Genomic DNA, 20,666 nt, shown 5'->3' with positions numbered 1-20,666 from the left:
TCTTATATGTCTACTCAGTACAAAATATCATCTGTTTGCTAGGTTTTATCTTTCGCTTGATTTCTTCTGTCATGACGTTCTCCTTGGCGATTAGGGAGCCTAAATATGTGAATTTGTCCACCACTTCAAAGGTAGAGTTATCAACCGTGAATTTGTGACCGATATTTCTGGCTCTATTGTTGGGTGTTGATGTCATCATCTTTGTTTTCTCCTCATTTACTTGCCGGCCCATATTTTTTGAGTTATTTGAGAAGGTGGTATACTCTTCTATGTAGCTTGCGTGTTGTGTAGGCAACTATTAAGTCCACAAAATTTTGGGATGATTTATTAAAAATATTTCCTCTGTTGTCTATTCGGGCATCTCTGACCGGCTTTTTCTGTTAATATAAATGCGCAAAATACCCTGAGTCCCAGAATTTTTTTTTTTTTTTAATAGCAAATTGTTCAGTTTTCTAAGTTCTGTCTGATTAAAAAACAAGACTCATTTTTAGCCCTCCACTCCTCCCCCTTAATAACCGCTTCAAAAAACGTAATTTTTTCGGTTTTAATTATTTTATTTTATGATGACATTTCTTTTCTTCACATTTGGGCACTCTGTAGTGTACCCTATGAAGAACTTAATGAATTTATTTAGCATATAATCAGCCCTGTGATGTATCACCCAAATTAAATATAACGTAAAGTTATCCTGTAGATATGTTATAATCGTCGAATTGGTGTGATATATCATGTTTAACGTAACACTTTTTAAAAATCATACAAAAATCAAATCGAGAGATACAAGTTTAAATTTATAAACATCCAGGGATTTTAAGTATTGTTCTTTCTATCTACTTTTATGATATACCACCGGGAACAGTTGTTCGGTGTACTAATTCTACATAAGGTTTTCTTTGTTAGACAATACAATACTTTCTTTCTTTTTAACGTCTGAGAAATAACTCGTCTCATAACGGTGAGTAATACATCACACGGAATTTATGTTAAAAGTTATCGAGACTTTTAAAGAGACTCTTATCGAGACTATTAAAAATAACTTTGAGACATCACAGGGCTGAAAAAAAGAAATGGAACCCTTTTTCTAGATGATTGTCTAACAATAATTAACTTTTTTTCAGACGCATCATCCAAAACAAAGCGTCTTGCAGATTCCTCACCTAAGAAAGTATGATAAAGAAGAAATGTAAAAATATACGACGGTGTGTGAATGTGGTAAAAATATAAATATTGGTTATTTGGATGTTGCGGGTTCGGATTTGCAATTGAAAAGTACTTTCTTTTTAAGTATTAACTGCTTGACGATTTGCATCTTCGAAAACTTGAATGGAAGTCTTATAAGGTATTATTAGCATTATGAAACTTTAGTTTTTGTCATTTAGTTTGATGTAGTTAGTGATTTTATATAACTGATCAAAGCGAAAAAGGATCCTCTTATAAAGATGTTCGTAGTTTTGAACTAATTCTTTTTATGATTATATTATTTTTATTTATTTACATCTAAGGCTTTTAGCTATAAATGTAGCAAAATTAGAGTTATTTTTTTTAATAAGAGTGTTGCTAAAAATTATTTTAAAACAAAACTAGCGTGTATGGGCTCCTCTAACTCGTTAGAGTTAGTTTCTTGATCTAGTTGTTCCCCTTCTTTCACGATAACTTCCTCGACATGTTGTGTTTCTTGGTGGCTGACGATCCTTCAAGCGCTTCCCTAGTGTATTTCAAATACGTTCAATGGTATTTAAACCTGGACTCGTTGCTGGCCACTCCATAATCTGAATATTGTGGGTAGTCAAATAATTTTGCACTATCCTGGCCACATGCGGTCTCGCATTATCTTGCTGAACGATAAATTCTAGACCGATATTTTCAGCAAATGGGACAGCATGTGGTTCAAGATCTTCGTTAATATACCGCTCTGCCTTCATCGCCCCTCGCTGACTAACTACTAGGTCAGAGCAGCCATTTAAAGTTATCCCACCTCAAACCATAATTGAACCTCCGCCAAAAGCCTGGGTTTCTTGAATTGTGGAATTCAAAAAGCGCTCGCTTGCTCTCCAGACTCGTCCGCCAACATGATTTAAAAGAAATTTGGACTCGTCAGTAAACATCAGGTTACTCCATTGTGGTCCAATTCATGTGTTCTTCTGCAAACAAGCGTCTGGCTCCACGATGTGCAGGGCTCAAATAAGGTACTCCAGCATTTAACTTATGTTCGTGAAGCCGATTACGTATTTGCGGTGTGCAAGTACTTGGAGGGGATACGAGAAACGATCGTGTGCGAAAAGCGGAGAATTCTTGTAACTTGCTTAAATAATTCATATTGTCAATTGAAATTGTCAAATTGACGTATATTTCATACCTACTGTCATTGAAGAAGAAAAATTATATGTTGCTCACAATATTAATATGATATGCAATTATTATATAAAAGTATATTTAATTAATTGTATTTTGCTTGCAGTGCTGCATTTTAATAACTAATTTTATTTATTGCCAACCGTCACTAAAGTCATTCATTATTGTACTCATTTGACGCCATTTGCGGCAGTAAAGTAACACTTTATTGTACTGAAAGAAGAATTTAACTTTACCTGCCGCGAATAATCAAATTAACTGAGACTGAATGTAAGCGGTCGATGGCAGTAATCGATTATTTATTTGAGTGAACTTAAAATTTATTTACTTTAATTATTAAAAATATTGTACAAAATTTGCGTTATTATCAATTAAAATATGTCAAAAAGTGAAATTCTGTAGTATTTTGTAAATATATTCATATAAAATAAATTAAAACTTTACCGATTTAGTAATTATTCAATATTGATAACTATCGATTAAAAATCGAAAGCGGCCATCGTGCAGAAGTTATCTGTCATCACTGTCATGAAATTATTAGGTCTAAAATTTAAAAAGTTGTTCTGAAACTATTTTCTTGTGGCATTTTTACAATTTTAACTATTTATAATGGGAAATAAGCCACAATATTATTAAAAAATGATTTTTTTATTAACGTTTCGACGCCCAAATCGGGTGCCGTTGTCAAAATACAAAATACTATTGAATATTTTTTAATAATATTGTGGCTTATTTCCCATTATAAATAGTTAAAATTTAAAAAGTTCTTAAATTGTAAATTGCAAGTAGGTAAATGTTAAAACCAATATCAAATTATTGTAGAAAGTGAAATTGTAGATAAAATATATTTTGGCATTATCCAAGCTGTCAGGCTTTCAGTACATACTTCATTTTCCAGTTCTTCATTCAGGGATTATTAAAATTAAAGATGATTAATTTTATGAAATAATGAACATAATCAAATTAAAAAAAAAATGTGTAGTGTTATATGAAATTTTGAAGAAGCTAAATAAGCGACAGATTTTTATTCAATTTATTTTATAAATTTTATATTATTTTTAAATAATTACAGAGCCCAAACTCGTACGTAGACAACTTTAAGGTGCGAATCATCGGAATGCAACTTCCAAGTTGATTTCCAATCAAATTATGTTGGCGATAAAATTTTGTATGCACCACGTCAGTAAAGATTCTTTATCGAACTCGTCTGTTACTCGCCTCGCTCGCTACGCTCGCTCTTCTCGTAATATCAAGACTCGTTCGATAAAGAGTTACTTTACTGACTTCGTACATAAATAACTATTACTACATACAATTGTTTACCTTTTAATAACATAACCCAATGCTTACTTTTTTTTTCTTATAATCTTTTTTGGGCTACGGCCTTGACAATTATCCAGCAACCAGGACCAATATGATTGGCGAAAAAAGTTGCTGAGCTATGAAACCAGGTGTCGTTTTTTCGAACTTGCACGGTCCCAGTAGTTTTGAGTATTTACTCTTATACCAGTAGCTTCTACCAACTCATTTTGTAGCATTCGAGCAATACTTCAACATTGCTAAAGTCGATATTCTCTAGCTATATTCGCCCTTATACGATGCATATAAGGTTGTCTTCTAATAACTCCATACATGTCATGTCTGGTCCAGGCTCGATTGATTGAAGCACGACTAACATTTAACATTTCCTACCAATTTGAATCTCTGTGAGATAGACTCTGCATCTTCAGGGCCTCCCAAGCACATCAAAAGCCATCATTAATTGTTAACAACTTCAACGTAAATATCGACAGAAATTCAAAAACGGAATAAATGTGATTCGAACATGTTATTAAGTTTTGCTTTTTATTAAATACGAGAAAAACGAAGATAAGAAAATTGTTTTTTTTTTTCTATTTATAAAAACTATATCGCTTATGCACGAGAAAAGTGTCATATTTCAAAATTTTGTCAAATTGAGGTAAATACACAAAAAATCGAAAAAAAAACGGCGAATTTTATGAACGTAGTGTCATAACTAAACTCCGAATAGTTTCCGTGAGATGGGAGGAAATGACGCTTTACCGGTGTAGAGGTCGGATGGTTCGTCTATTGATGTATCGACATAATTCAGTTGAGTGCGAGACGTTGTCGAGGTAAGAACATGATTTTTTTTAGTAAACCGTCACATTTAAAATTTCTAATAATTTGCTATGTGGCTTGTTTCTAGTTTTATCTTGAAAAGTGACATATTTGACTTATTTCTACAAAACCTTCCCATTTTTTTTAGATGAAAAGTGACACATTTGACCAGAACTAGAAAAATATTGGGTAATTTACCGTCAATATAAGTACAGGTTGTAAAGACCATTCCGAGGCACCACACTGCCAAGGTTCTACAGTAAATTTTTATTGTATGGAGCTACAAGTTGAAATTAAAAAACCGACATGACATTAAAATGGGAATATCTCAGAAGTAGTTTTTTTGAAATGTGACACTTTTCTCGTGCATAAGCGATATGTATACAGGATGCACATACATAACATATTTTTTAAGTTCCTACCTAATGTAATACATTTACATTAAATTTACAATTTACATTAAATTTAAGTTAGTGGCTTCTTTTTCGTTTTGATAAGTGTATTTTTAGTTAAATGTGATTTGTTACATTTTGTAAATATGAATGTTTAATGTATATTGTTGGCTTTTGCCTGTTAAATAGGTGATTAGTATAAAGTGAATCAGTGAATGATATTTGTTTTGTATCATTTTTAGTGTATAATTACAAACATACATGTAAGGTTCTTACGATATTGTAAATATACGTCATATATTTTGATGAAGCAATATCTGTGTTTGATTTAACAGGGTGTGTTTGCAAATGCAAGAATACAACAAAAGAAAAAATAAAACCTACAAAAAACAGCTTAAACCGTACTGCTTACCTGACGAACTAGAACAACTGTAGAGAATTACCAGACAATGAGAAAAGAAGAAAACAGGATACGAAAAATAAATAAATCGAAACCACGTAATTAAGGAACTTAAAAAATAGAAAACCTTAACAGAGAGAAAGAATTCAGAACATTCTACAACACAGTTAACATAACAGAAAATTAATTGATGGATTCGACCGTTATTTGATGGAAGTTCATTTTATCTAACAATAAAACACTGAAAACGTTTGTTTACTATACTTCCACAAAATTTATTATAACTATGTGACTACAGCTGTTTCGGCAGAGTGCCTTTCTCAAGTGATTTAGTTTACTATGGGTTTGCCTTTTTAAGACCTTTAACTAAAGAGGTTGAGGAGTGGGAGCTGTTTGTCTCGAGTTGGTCATTGAGAATTATATCTATTTTTAATTTATTAATTTCCATAGATTCTAATAAAGATAGCTTAAGGCCTTTATTTTGAATATGCAGAATTTGAAACTCTTCATTAAAAGAATGATTATGATCTAGAAGAGCGTATGTAGAAGTGTCTGTTTTTCTATTGTTGAAGGCCCTTTTGTGTTCTGCTATCCGTTTGTCAAAGGTTCTGCCAGTTTGACCGATGTAAGTTTTCAGACAGTCACCACAAGTTAGTTTGTAGACACCACTCTGTAGTTGTTTTCTCTTTCGGCTCTTATTGTTCTTAATATATTTGCTTAAGTTGTTGTTAGTTCTGAAAGCTGGTGTTATTCCTTTCTTTTTTATGTATCTGGCTATTTTTGTTGATATCTTGCCAGTATATGTCTTGCCAGTCTGCTCTATCACATATACTGGCAAGATATCAACAAAAATAGCCAGATACGCTGGTGTTATTCCTTTTTTTTACGTATCTGGCTATTTTTGTTGATATCTTGCCAGTATATGTCTTGCCAGTCTGCTCTATCACATATACTGGCAAGATATCAACAAAAATAGCCAGATACGTAAAAAAAAAGGAATAACACCAGCTTTCAGAACTAATAACAACTTAAGCAAATATATTAATAACAATAAGAGCCGAAAGAGAAAACAACTACAGAGTGGTGTCTACAAACTAACTTGTGGTGACTGTCCGAAAACTTACATCGGTCAAACTGGCAAAACCTTTGACAAACGGATAGCAGAACACAAAAGGGCTTTCAACAATAGAAAAACAGACACTTCTACATACGCACTTCACCTTCTAGATCATAATCATTCTTTTAATGAAGAGTTTCAAATTCTGCATATTCAAAATAAAGGCCTTAAGCTATCTTTATTACAATCTATGGAAATTAATAAATTAAAAAATACAGATATAATTCTGAATGACCAACTGGAGACAAACAGCTCCCCACTCCTCAACTTCTTCAGTTAAAGACTTTAAAAAGGCAAACCCATAGTAAACTAAATCACTTGAGAAAGGCACTCTGCCGAAACAGCTGTAGTCACATAGTTATAATAAATTTTGTGGAAGTATAGAAAACAAACGTTTTTAGTGTTTTATTGTTAGATAACAGAAAAGAATTCAAGGCAACTACAAACTAATCCAGAAGTCCGAATGAGGACCTATTATCACTTTCAAGTACCGCCGACATGGCTACCGTGTTTACATTTCAACAATTTTTTAATGACTATGACTGTATAAAAGTGGCTCATGAGACAAATATCTGATATTGGCCCGGAGCTGAAAGTGTTAATAAAAAGGAAAGATGTATTGAGTCGATGGATGGAATACTTTAACTTGGCACTTAGGAAGAAGAAGAAAACCTGAAAGACGAAAGAGATGAGGTAATCGGAACAGAAGACAGGGAAGATGAACCACCAACGATTCTTCAAGTTAAAGACGCAGTTTAAAAACTAGCCAGAAATCACCTGGAATGGATAATCTCCCAGCTGAATTATATAAAGAAGGGGACCACGATACCAGAATGGCACTACAGCAGCTCAAAAGAAATATGGACACAGAAATACCTCCCCAGTGTTCGGAATATTAGAATACTTTATTGTATTATACACAAGAAAAGTAGATACCTTTGAATACTCTAACGACAGAGGAATTACGCTTCTAAATGCAGCTTATAAAATATTCTTCACTGCAACCGTATAGCACCATAATATGCAGAATGAATAATAGGAAAGCTAGCCAGTTGGTTGCTAAAACCAGTGCCGATAAAACACACAATAATAGGAAATTACGAGGCTAGTTTTAAGAGGTGGTAAATCGACAATTCATTAGATAACAACCCCGAGACAAATTTTAGAAAAGACACTGGAATATGGTATACATATGCACTTATCACATATTTATAGATTACAAGTCAGCCTATGACATCTGTAAATGAAAGAGAAATGTACAGGCAATGAAAGAGCTGGAAGTACCAAAGCAGTTGGTAAATTTAACACAATGTTGACCGTTGAATGTTGAGTATGAATCCAAGGGGAACTGTCTGAATCTTTTAAAACAAATAAGGGAGCATCAAGGAACCCCTCTCTCCTGTATACTGTTCAATCTGGCTCTGGAAAAAGTAATATGTATGTCACAAATCACAACCACCGCACCGGTTCAATATGTAACAAATCAGCAAATGCTTGCCATTGTTAATGATATCAATATTGTAGCGAGAACGGAAAATGGGTCAATAATGAACACCAACAAAACGAAGTACGTGAAAATAAACACGTAATCGCAAATCTTGAGCACGATTTGAGAACCAGGTGGAATATGACTTATGAGTGTTATCGTTCTTTCAACGCGCATGGCGATCGCGCAAGGTTCCCAGTCGCTAGACCACCACTCTTGCATTGCTAGTCGCGTAGAAACGTACGGGTTTTAACAGGGAAAACCCGCATCCACCACTGGTGAATTACCAATCGCGTACTGCCGGTATTATTTTTGAGATCAAAGTGCCGACATAGAAGAGGTTTTACTGTCCCTCTTTATACTGTGACCAAGGCGAAGGATAGGAACGAATGGAAACTGATTCTAGAACAGGCCAAGACTCACCATGGTTTGTAGAGTCAATGATGATGATGAATCATAAATCCTACAGTCACTTGTTACAGAAAACAACGTCATCTAAGCAGTTAACGGATTTGTATACCTGGAAGCACTTATCAACACTGCAAATAACATTACTCCAGAGTAAAAACGCAGAATTTACATAGACAACAGGTGATATTTTGTACTCAATCTCCTTAAATAATCAATTATATCAATACATACAAAGGTAAAACCCTACAAATATCATAGGAACAATAGCAACATATATGGCGTAGAAACGTGGATCATGAAAGAAAAGACAATAAATCTTAACAATACTTTTGAAAGAAAGATAATGGGACCCATCTGCGACAATGGTATGTGAAGACTACAACCACGAGTTATACTCGTTATACACTACAACGCTTTATAAAGTTCAAAAACATCTTTCTTTCATTGGGTAATCAATTTTGATGTCAGAAATCATGCATGAAATGTTGATTAAATCTGACAGTAGTTGTCGGAATCGTAATCAGCCAAATATGAAAAGGTTATTTCATTATAACACTTTTATTGCATTTTGGTATAAAAACAAATCAATAGTGTTTATAGTATTTATAAAAAGTTCTGTTCAATTCTGTAAATCATTATTTTTTTCGATTATGGTGCCATCTATCAACAACTAGAATAAATGTCAACGTGGAATGAAGTACTTTTTAATATAGAATGTAACAATAATGTGTAATTTAGAGGTTTTTACACCTATTGAAGTGGCTAGTTACAATTACTTGTACACTGGACGTTTACACTGATGATGGTAAGTTTGACCGAAAACGTTTTGTACTTCCACTCCCTTGTGGATAAATTATAAGAATTTTAATAAATTCATATGCCTACATACAACAGAAGTGTTAACTTCATTCCACGTTGTTATATCGAAGGTAGGTATACAGCCAACTACAGGGTTTACCCCTTTTTTAAAGTTTTAGAATAAATGTGTTATAGAGAATTCGATAAACTATGACGCACTGAAAGAAAGGTTTGGTTTGAACTATAGAAAATTATGCAAAAATGCAAACAAAGAGTGCAATAGGCAGGTCACCTTATAAGAATGGATAATGACAGAACACTTAGTGGAACTATTGTGGAAGGAAGGAAGAAATGGATAAACGAAGTGGGAACCAATACTAAAGAGATATTGAGGGTGGATAACTGGAGCAGCGCAGCCAGGGACAGAGATTCTTTGAGGCGGATGCTGTGGAAGGACAGTGCCCGAATTGGACTATAGCGCCATAGGGGAGAGAGAGAGAAAGAGCGAGAACTCTACAAAACAATAATACACTCAGTCTTAACATATAATTCAGAGGTCACAGAGGCACTATCAGATCTTTGGAAGCATTCACGTATTTAGGATTTTTAGTAATTTAGATGACTTACAAATAAAAACTATATTTTTCTTTTCAGGTATCATCTCCAAGAGCAACTTGAGGGACACCTTTTTTGTTCCCTGTGGAAGCTGTCTGTCTCTTCTACGTTGATCGTACTGCAGCCCATTGGCTTATTGTACATCTTCTGAAGGACACCTTAGTACTGTTGTACACTCGCCAGAGAAAAGCTTGACTAGATGAGTAACGAAGTCACCGAATCTGTCAACTTCACTCAGTCATTGACTAATTCTGGCATTACTGATGACGTGATGACCTTTAACGAAAACTTCATCATAGAAGGAGACAGGTAGGCAGATTGACTACTCGTAAATATTACGCTTTGTAAGCGTTAAACACTTTAGTTTTCTCTAACGCAATTAACTCTTGGCAGTTTTTTTTTAATTGTGTACAACCTAAAATATGATTTTGAATCGCGGAGTAATTTACGAAAGAGAAGGGAAACAGCTGTTACGCGTTTCTCACTACGAGAAAACGCGCGCGAAGCTGCTGTAGAGTGAGTCGACGGTAGGGATATTTAAAATGCTGTATTTCCGGTAATTTTGCTCCGATTAATCTGAAATTTTCAGAGAGTATTCTTGAAGTTATAAAAAAAGCGACTAAGATCCTTTATAAAAGGTATATTTTTAAAAGTCCCTAAAATGGGCTACATCGCAGAACTAGTTTTAGATTTTATGACCAATCATCATCAGTCCTTACCTAAAATTAACCTGATAAGATAATGCAAAGTTTTGAAAATTTTGACTACGGTTTTAAGAAAAGTTGTAGGTTATACTCACGTGATCTAACATGCTAACCACCAAAATACGATATTGTAAAAATATATGGGTAAAAACCCTTTAAAATCGATCTGTCCTGGAAACATAGATGAAACATGTGAACTTAAACTTCTCCTTAAAGTTCCCTCTCTTATAGGAGGTTGGATATCATAATGGCTATGGTCACTTTGTTGGCTGCTGCTCTGAATAGTTGTAATGAACTACAGTTAAACCATTCTCTAAGGTTCCTCAGCCAGGAGATGCGTCTTCATCCTATGCTTCTTCCTTGGATCCTTCCTTGCATAATATTTCTCAGCAACTCATATTTTTCTCCTCTGGTAATGTGACCCAAATATTCCAGTTTTCTAGTTTTTATACTCTTCATAATTTTTAACTCCTTATTTAAACGTCGTAGCACTTCAACATTGGTAATCCTTTGAACCCACTGAATTTTAAATATTCTTCTGTAACACCACATTTCGAACGCTTCTATTCTTCTTATGTGTTGTCTCTTCAATGTCCAGCAAGATTCCGTATAGCAATATAGAAAATATGTAGCATCTTAGAGCCCTCAATCTGAGAGGCAATCTTTGTTTGTAAGCAGTGTCTTCATTTTTATAAATGCTTGCCTCGCAGTTTCAATTCGGACTTTAATTTCTTTGCTTTGGTCATTTTTGTCATCAACCCAGGTTCCCAGATATTTGTATGTATTAACTTTTTCTATTTGGGTTTGCTCTATCATTAACCTTTCATTTCCATGTTCTGTGTTTGAGACAATCATAAATTTAGTTTTTTTCTTGTTTATTTTTAGTCCGTATCGAATGCAATAATCGTTAATTCTATTTAGCAATTCTTGTAGCGATTCCAGGGTGTCTGCCATTATAACGGTGTCATCAGCGAATCTTATGTTATTTATTATTCTTCCGTTTATAGAGATTCCATCACTTAGCTCCGCTATTGCTTCCTGAAATATGGCTTCACTGTACAGGTTAAACAGTGGCGGAGACAGAACACAACCCTGTCTTACTCCTCTCTTTATATCAATATTCTCGGATTCTTGTTCTTCTATCTTTATATTGGCCTTTTGATTCCAATACAGATTGATGATAATTCGTAAATCTCGTGTGTCTATCTCTGTTTTTAAATAATTTTATTAGTTTTTCATGTCGGACCCTGTCGAACGCTTTTTCGAAGTCGATGAAACAGGAATAAATATCCAGGTTCATATGTAAGCATCTTTGAGAGAGGACATTAAACGCAAACAATGCCTCTTTTGTTCCAAGTCCTTTGCGGAACCCAAATTGGGTATCATCCATATCATATTCTAGCTTTCTGTATAATCTTTCATGAATCACCTTTAGAAATATTTTGAAGGTATGGCTTATTAGTGATATTGTCCTATAGTCCGAACAATCTTTGGCATATATTGTTTTTGGTATTGTTACAAAGGTGGACACCAACCATTCCTAAGGGATTTTTCCGGTTTTATATACTTCATTAAACAGATCCAGTAGTACCGGTAGAGTTTCATCGTCTAGACATTTCAGTAATTCCGCAGGTATTTCGTCTGGACCTACAGTTTTTCTGAACTTTAACGTGGATGTTCAAAATATTCCATGTAATATGCTCTAGGTACCATCTGAGCTCTAAATTGACTTGTTTACATGTTGACTGTCTGGTGGCAAGTGACGATGATAGCGGGACTCTTGAACGATGACATGACAAAAGTGACAGTTCCACAGGAAGTTGAAAAATTATTAACCTGTCAGTTTTGAAGACTCCGTAGAAAACTTTTTCCTTGTAGATTCTTGAAGTTATGTACTTTCATTTCTTCTTCTTGAGGTGCCTTCTTCTTAGCGAAGGCTGGCTATGACTTCTGCAAAGTCTTCTCTATTTTGAGCTTTTCTTATTAAACTTTGAAAGTCTAATCCTGACCATTCTTTGATGTTGCGCAGCCAGGTCATTTGTCCCAGGCCGCGGGTAGACAACAAATTCTGCCTTCTATTTTAATAATAAGTTGAAGGAAGTTATACCTATCGTGTCTAAATATGTGCCCAAGATAGATGTTTCACGTTTCTTGACAATTTCTGTGAGTTCACGTTCTCTATTCATACCCCTTAAAACTTCATTTCTAACGCGTACTAGAACTTCAACTAGTCGTAACGAACTGACTGTTAACGTCCAAGCTTCCACGCCGTGCAATAGTACACTATATACATAACACTATCATGAGGTATCGTAGGGACAGATCAAGATTGCGGGCAGTGAGTAACTGTCGTATCTTTAAAGTGTTTCTTGCGTGTTCTATTCTACATTTAACCTCTTGTTCTTGGTCTAAGGTTTCATGTATCAAACATCCTAGGTACTTAAACTTTTTCACTTATTCAACGAGATTGTTGTTGACTAGTATATTTATAACTGGTGTGTGCTTTTTTTTAAGTTTGTTATTGTTTTAGTTTTTTTTACATTTACCTTAAGACCATATAGGACTTTCATTTAAAATAATCAAAGCATGTACCCCTCTCCCTTAAGCTAATCTTAATTTAATTGTCATGTAAATAATTTGTATGAAGTTTTTAAAACGATCTTATTTTGCAGAATCCGTCAAAGCAGTATCGACAATGCCAAGGAAATCGATAACAGAATCGATACCCAAGTCATTATCACTCCCGCAACTCCAGCAGAAAGAAGAATTTAAAGCCACAGAAGCACCGTCGTAGACAAAATAAATTTTATAACTTTATAGACAAGATCCGATATAACAACGACCTTCACCGATGTGTTTAATTGGGTTCCATGACATCTCGGAACGCGACAGTTCGTACCCCGACAAATGGTGACGGACAATTCGTAACGGCAACAGTTCGTAACTATACATTTTCGTAACGGTACAATTCGTAACGCTAACATTTAATTTTTTGTAGCAAATTATTTCACACATATTTCTGCATATATTCTTTTTAATATAACAACTATAAGACATGAATTACAGGTAAAATCGCTCAACGAAAGAGTTGAAGAAAAAAAGTTAAAATGGGCTGGACACATGATAAGAATGAGTGGCGACAGACAAGTGAAAATGACATGGGAGGCCAAAGCAGTGGGTAAAAGCACGAGGGGCAGACCAAGGAAAAGATGGAACACTAGTGTAAACGAAATACTTTAGAAAAGAGGAACAACGTGGCAAGAAGCAAAAATTTTAGCAGCAGATAGGAAGAAGTGGCGGAAATTTGCAGAGAGTATTATATAAAGGAGGAATCTTCGACATTTAATGGTAAAAGAGGCAATCGATTATGTATATATAATAACTAAAGAATTTTTTTAAAATTTTGTCTTGAATTGTCTCTTTAAAGTTACAAAACTCAGTGGAAAATAATGAAACAATTAAGAATAGTTTAATTATTCTTCACTAAATAATATGAAATGTGTTGGAAATGTTTATCCTGATGCTTGTTCATTAAATTGATAAACATAATTTCAATTGTAACTAATAAAAATTAGTTTCCACGTTAACAAGAATTATCCGTTACCATTTGCGTTCTTACGAACTGTCGTGTTACGAGATGTCTGGTCACGGTTTAATTGATAGAAATTATTTGATATGTAATTTATTATGTCAAAAATTATGAAAAAAAAACAAGGGGTGTTCGACATAATTTTGTCCAGACTATAATTAATAATAATTAAAAAACGATTTTTTATAAATTCTAAAAAATTTTCGACCCGGAGAGATATCATTTTTGATTTTTAAATCATTCCAAACAAACAAGGTCTTGTGTAATTTTTCTCAAGTTGGTCTTTTTCGAGTTATAAACATTTTAAAACTAAAAAAAAAACGAAAACGGACGATTTTCAAGGCTCAAAACAGAAGTAAAAAATATCATTTTTGAAATTACGAAGTACCTAAATTCAAGTTCAAAATTTATTCTATCAGTTCTTGATAAGCATTTTGGGCTTGTTTCATTTTAAAACATTGTTTTTAGTTGTTAATGCAGCCCGATCGCCCATCTTCCCATAAGGAACCTTCCTCATTAACATTTAAAAAAGTATATTTTAGAATAAAACATGGCAAGAGGGTTTGAACTTAAATTTAGGTACTTGATAATTACAAAAATAATTTCTTGGGTCTTGAAAATCGTCATTTTCCGTTCTTTTTTCAGTTTTAAATTGTTTATAACTCGAAAACGAGTAACTTAAGAGTAAAATTATTAAACAAAATACCTTTTTTGTTTCGAATAATCCAAAAAATCTAAATATCTGCCCGGGTCGAAAAAATTTTAGTAGAGTTTATAAAAAAAAGTCATTTGTGTATTATTAATTAATTATAGTCTGGACAAACTTGCATCGGGCTTGTTTTTTTTAATTTTTGACATACTAAATTATATTTCAAATCATTTTTATTTATTAACAGATCTGTGAAGGTCGCTCTTATATCGGATCCTCTACTATTACAGCTACCAGTATAGTTGTTTCTGATAGATAAAATTACCAATTTGCATATATTTAAATACGTTTATTTAATTCGAACCTGAGCTTAGAAAGATAGGAAAAAAAATTGTGTTTATATGAATATTTTAATATGTAACTGTTTTTGATAGTTTCTTATTATTATAACTTTATTTTATTTGTATCATATTATACTTTTTTCTACCAAGACAACATGGGTTTTAATTTATATCCATCATATATTTTACCAAATTTTAGTATATTATTGTACCTTAAAAAAGTAGACTAGCATATGCAAATGCCATAGTCCTTATGGGAAGAGACAAGGAAAGATTAAAAGAAGCAGTATAAACCCTGGCAAATAAAGCACAGAAAAGAAGTCTAGAAATTAACGAAGGAAAAACAAAATACTAATCTGCTGTAGAAGAGAAAATAACAAGACGAGACAAATCAAGATAGAAAATTACACTTTTCAAAGAGTTCAACAATTTAAATATTTGGGAGTAATTGTAAATGGCAAAAATAAGAGAAGAGAAGAAGTCATCATCATCATCATCAATGGCGTTACAACTCTTTGTGAGTCTTTGCCGCGTTTACTATTGCCTTCCATGTTTATCGGTCCTGTGCCATTAATTCCCATTGTCTCACTCCAATTTTCTCTAGATCTTCTTTGACTGCATCTTTCCACCTTTTTCAGGCCGTCCTACAGACCTTCCATCTGGCCTTTCCCAGAACACATTGTTTATAAGGCGATTGTCGTTATTGCGTATCACATGCCCTGCTCATCCGAGTCTATTGGCCTTATATATCTGACTAGATTTTCCTTTCCGAATAGAGATTCTAACTCGTTATTGTATCTGCGCCTCCATTCGTTAATTAGGTTAATGCGTTAAGTGAAGAAGTAACTAACTATTTTGATTGGGAAATAAGCCACAATTAAATTGAAAAACTAATTTTATTAACGTTTCGACGCCCAAATCGGATGTCGTTGTCAAAGTACAAAATATTACTAAGTATTTATTAACGTTTCGTCGCCCAAATCGAATGTCGTTGTCAAAATACAAAATATTACTACAAAATATTACTAAGTAATATTTTGTATTTTCACAACGACATCCGATTTGGACTCGAAACGTTAATAAAATTAGTTTTTCATCTAACATTGCATTATATCCGATTTTCTAAATACCTTTGTTCCTAAAAATCTCAAATAATTAGTAGTTGTCGGCTATTAAATGGCATAATTTATTAGCATTTCTATAATTTAATTCATTTCCTCATACTTTTATAAAAACTTGACAGTGGACTATAAATAATCCCCTTGAATACCTTCAACACCATCCCAAAATGGAAAGGGACGATCAGGGCCGGCGATAACGGGCCTGCAAGGGATGCACTGCTCCCCTGTTTGGGAGGTGCCAGAATGAGCTTTTTGTCTGCTGGTGTTATGCAAAATATTAAAATAGAAAAATTCATTTTTTTAAATGTGGTTTAAATTCGTCATAATACCCTAATCTGTATTTCTTAGTTTTGCATAATCACACATGTAAAATATACAAAAATATTCAATGCCGCATAGAATTCTTACCATGTAGTAATACAGATAATTTATTGGTCAAAGATATCATATTTCAACCAAACAAGTTTGCTTGTTACTGGACGAGACAAACTCGGCCGCTTGGACGAGTTAAGAAATCAGCAGCCTAAAATTGGAAGAGTACTGCGATTTGAAGATGGTCCTCGATCTTTGCTGTATATGGTAACCAGGAAGTCTTATACGGACACGCCAAGCTACGAGAACATATGGCGTGCTCTAACTAATTTAAAGAAAATCGTGTGTAATTATGACATCAAAAATTTGGCTTGACCAAAAATAGGCCATGCAGTAGAAAATCTGGATTGGAAGATTGTGAGGAGCATGCTTGAAGTGATCTTCAGAGAAACCGGCGTACGAATTACTGTGTGTTACATTAACCCAAAGATCTCGTACCATTCAAAGACGGTAGACTCTTACTTCTTCTTGAGGGGTGTATGCAGAGCTGTAGAATCCTATGGTGGCTCCTAACTTCTGAGCCACCTTAGCTAATTAAGGGTTGGTTACCCCCCCGACCATAAGGGTTGATGTAGTAAATAACTCTCACAGTTAATACATTTATTTATACGTTGGAGTATTTAACGGTAAGTAGCTGGTGGTATATTTGATTAATGCGATGTTACCCGCTGAAATCTCAACTACCAATTGAATAATCTTTTCTCCGTGAAAGTATAATTAAAAGTCGATTGTCGTGTTTATTGTTTTTATATAACCAAAAGTGAGAGTGATGTCAAAACTACTGAATGGACTAGATTATAAATAACATATACTAATTATTATTGCAACTTGACCTTGTATCAAAACCGCATGCATTGATGTGGTAATTTAGGTCAATCGTATTTACTAAAAACAAACATATTTGTTTTTACCACGGGCATTTAATTATTAAAGAATTTGTCTTAATAAGATGTTTACTGAGATGCAGTGTATCCCAATACAATCCTGTAGATTCCGCCATCCTGGGCCTTCAGCTAAATTTGCTGATGGGGACCCTCAGATCTTAAGAAGGGAGCAGTGTGACGAATTACCGACAGCTCGTTACGTATGGAGAGATCTGGAAGGATGACTCATCAGACGAGCGAGGAAAATATTTCTCGAGAAAGATCGCCTACGCATTACTGAAGTTAAGCGGTTCTGTTTTTCTGGAACGTTCAAGAACATGTCTTATATTTTTGTATTCAATATAAATAAGGATGGAATTTTTAGGAGTGGTTATAGTCTGTAAAATAGATTCGTCTGTAACTTGTATAAATAAATTCGTATATAATGAACCGAGAGTATTATTTTAACCGTAAGCACGCTACAATATTAATATCTAACTCTTAGAGAGTACAGAAAAATATATCTTTTTCATTTATGCACGTACAATATTGTAGAGGGCGCCAAAATCGAGGCTTCGAAAAAAAGTAGTTCCGATGGCGGACAGTTAATTTCAGGATTGTGATCTCTGAAGCAAAAAATCGTACGGCATTTGAAAAAGGAAGGTTTCTTACGTGACAATTTACCACTGTTGTGAAAAATTCCGCAAAAAAAATTTTAAGGATATTTGAAAAATCGCCCTTTTTTCTTCAGTTTTCATGGTTAAAAAATATTTATTTTTTAAAATAAAAATGTATACCTTTTTTATTTAGTTGCAATGCGAAGGCAAAACAATTTTATTTCTCACTTAGAACAGGGAGCGCAGTCCAGCACTCTGAATCGACGATTTTCGACTCTTATTGGAGTCATCATCGGAGAGGCGTAGGCGTGCTGCTCTCTGCTCGAAGTGACCAAACCATGAAAGTTTATCCCTGCATTGCAACTGACGTGTATGGAGTAGGTGACTAGCGTCATCTGGCAACTGAAAGGTAAAGTTTTCAATCCTAATAGCAACATTAATAATATTAAAAATATTACTAAAAGATTTTTAAATTGAAAACTTATTGGTCCATTTCCCTGGTAACACCTCCATGGCTTCTAAAAGTTGCAAGCCAGATGGATGCTGCAGCATATAGATTGCCGGAGACAATAGATTGTATTTTAGTTGAGTGATTACTGAATAAATAGTTATATAAAATGGTATTGTATTTTTTATTCACATTGTTTTATTCAAATTGTGGCTAGTATGTCAAAACAAACCTTAAGCAAGTTTGTATCAAGTTTGAAAAAACAAACTTCATGCAAGTTTGTCACACTGTAACTAGCAAGTTTGATTTAAATTTGCTGCAAGTTTGCAAAGTTGCCATGGCAAACCTGCAGCAAGCTTTCATGTTTAATGTATCAAACTTGTTGTAAGTTTGAAGCAAGGTTATATTTTTATGTGGTTGGGGTTACTGAACATGAATAGAACCCACCCCCTAAGCACCTGGTGCGCAGAGTCACTGTTAAGTTACGTAATCTTCTAGATTTTCGTGGGTTTTTGGCACTAAATTGAAGCAAACAGAATACACTATCAGAATCAACCCACGGAGCACCTGGTGCCCACAGTCACAGCTAAGGCACGTCATCTTCTGGAGTTTCGACGGTTTTTGGCACTACATTGATGCAGATTACCCGGGAGTTTTTGGGGTCGCTAAAAATACGAATACACTATCAGAAACGATCCCCAGAGCACCTGGTGCCTGGGACGTGCATAGCAGTCACCCTGGTCACTAGGGCAGTCACCCATTATATACAGGGTGATTGATTAGTGGGGTAAAGCTCCGTCGATCCGTTATAGTAATGGATAGCGATAAAAGTTAATAACAAAAATTGTAGCCAACTTTGAGCTTCACATTACAAAATTAGTTAGAATGTTACGGGTGATCGATAACATAGTGGCAGACCAAACATATGTTTTTTAAATAGAACACCTCTATTTTATTTTAAATTCGAAATTCTGTTAACTTCCCCATCACAAAAATATAACGGTTTGTTATGTTATACAGAGTATTTACAAAGTTATAACCAATTTTATATGAAAATCGTAACAAGTTCAACTCCCTGTATAAATAAAAATAAGCAAAACAGTAATGGTTTATTAATGCCATAGTTTTTTACGTATTGTCAAAATTTTCAAGAATGATTTATATTTCTAATTTTATTTATATCAAATACAGGGTAAGTCAAAACGCAAGTACATTATTATAAGTCCGAGACTAATTTATCCAGGCTACATTTCTTAAACGAAGAGAGATTTTCGAATGGGACAAAAACTAATTTATTTCATTTGTAATACATTTTAATATGGCGTAGAAAAAAATCATCCCATCCCCTAAATATTCATCCCGTAGTTACAAACCCTAACTTTAATTTTTTGGCATCCTGTACATTTTTTAATAGTTTTGTATGTGGTGTTCTATCGTTTATTCAACAGATTTTTTTAAAAATAAAATGGTTTCAAACTTATTAGCTCAATATTAACAATTTCTATTAAGAGGAAACAGTAGCGATCAACAGGTAGCGAAAACGCGTTCCAAGATTGCGGCTGTAATTTTGAATATTTTTTCGAGATATTTGGCACACGTATTCGTAATATAATAAAGAATGGCGGTACAGAGCCCAATTTGAAAAATATATTAATATGTGGAAATTACTCTGTAATTAAGTACAATATTAAAAAATCGAGCCTGTACCGCCATTAAGAAGAACAAAAAATACACTTTCTTCAAATAAACTTTTGTATCCGATGCCTAGATTTTGTGTCATTTTGGAACTACTAAATGTTTTTATTTCATTAGTAGTTCCACAGATGTCATTAAAGATAGGTACAACAAACACCACGAGAAAATGGAAACACACCCCAACGCAGTATTACAGCCACTAGTACAAGCTCCAATTGCCAGAAGGTTGAAGAGATTATGGCCAGCTGACATGAAGACTATCTAGGACTCCTTCATTGGAGGGAGTCCCTTCACGCCAATGAGGGGCCCAGCTCCCAAGCCAACACTTTAACTTATAGGATGCTAATGTATTCTGATTGTTAAATAAAGCATAATAAAAAAAAAAAAAAAAAATTAGTAGTTCCAAAATGACACAAAATCTAAGCATCGGATAAAAAAGTCTATTTGAAGAAAGTGTATTTTTTTGTTCTTCTTAATGGCGGTATAGGCTCGTTTTTTTAATATTGTACTTAATTACAGAGTAATTTCCACATATTAATATATTTTTCAAATTGGGCTCTGTACCGCCATTCTTT

General features: G+C 33.9%; 1 protein-coding gene across 6 annotated transcripts in view; it reads left to right on the top strand.

The window, feature by feature from the left end:
- Window positions 1-15,129, top strand: part of LOC114333570 (host cell factor 2) — a 61,840-nt gene extending 46,711 nt beyond the window's left edge. For 5 of the 6 annotated variants that reach the window (XR_007696364.1, XR_007696361.1, XR_007696363.1 and 2 more), the window contains 3 exons: window positions 1,119-1,339; window positions 9,732-10,001; window positions 13,069-15,129. Coding sequence is in view for 1 of the 6 variants with exons in the window: in XM_028283466.2 (XP_028139267.2) it covers window positions 1,119-1,171 (53 nt within the window). In the remaining 5 variants the exon portion in view is untranslated. Of the gene's footprint in view, window positions 1-1,118; window positions 5,180-9,731; window positions 10,002-13,068 lie in introns of those variants that run through there. The other variant, XM_028283466.2, reaches the window with a different exon arrangement.
- The last annotated feature ends 5,537 nt before the right edge of the window (window positions 15,130-20,666 follow it).

The sequence above is a fragment of the Diabrotica virgifera genome, chromosome 2 (assembly GCF_917563875.1).
Source record: "Diabrotica virgifera virgifera chromosome 2, PGI_DIABVI_V3a".
Lineage (NCBI taxonomy): Eukaryota > Metazoa > Arthropoda > Insecta > Coleoptera > Chrysomelidae > Diabrotica > Diabrotica virgifera.
Note: the sequence above shows the minus strand (reverse complement) of the source record. Positions and strands in the feature narration are given on the sequence as shown.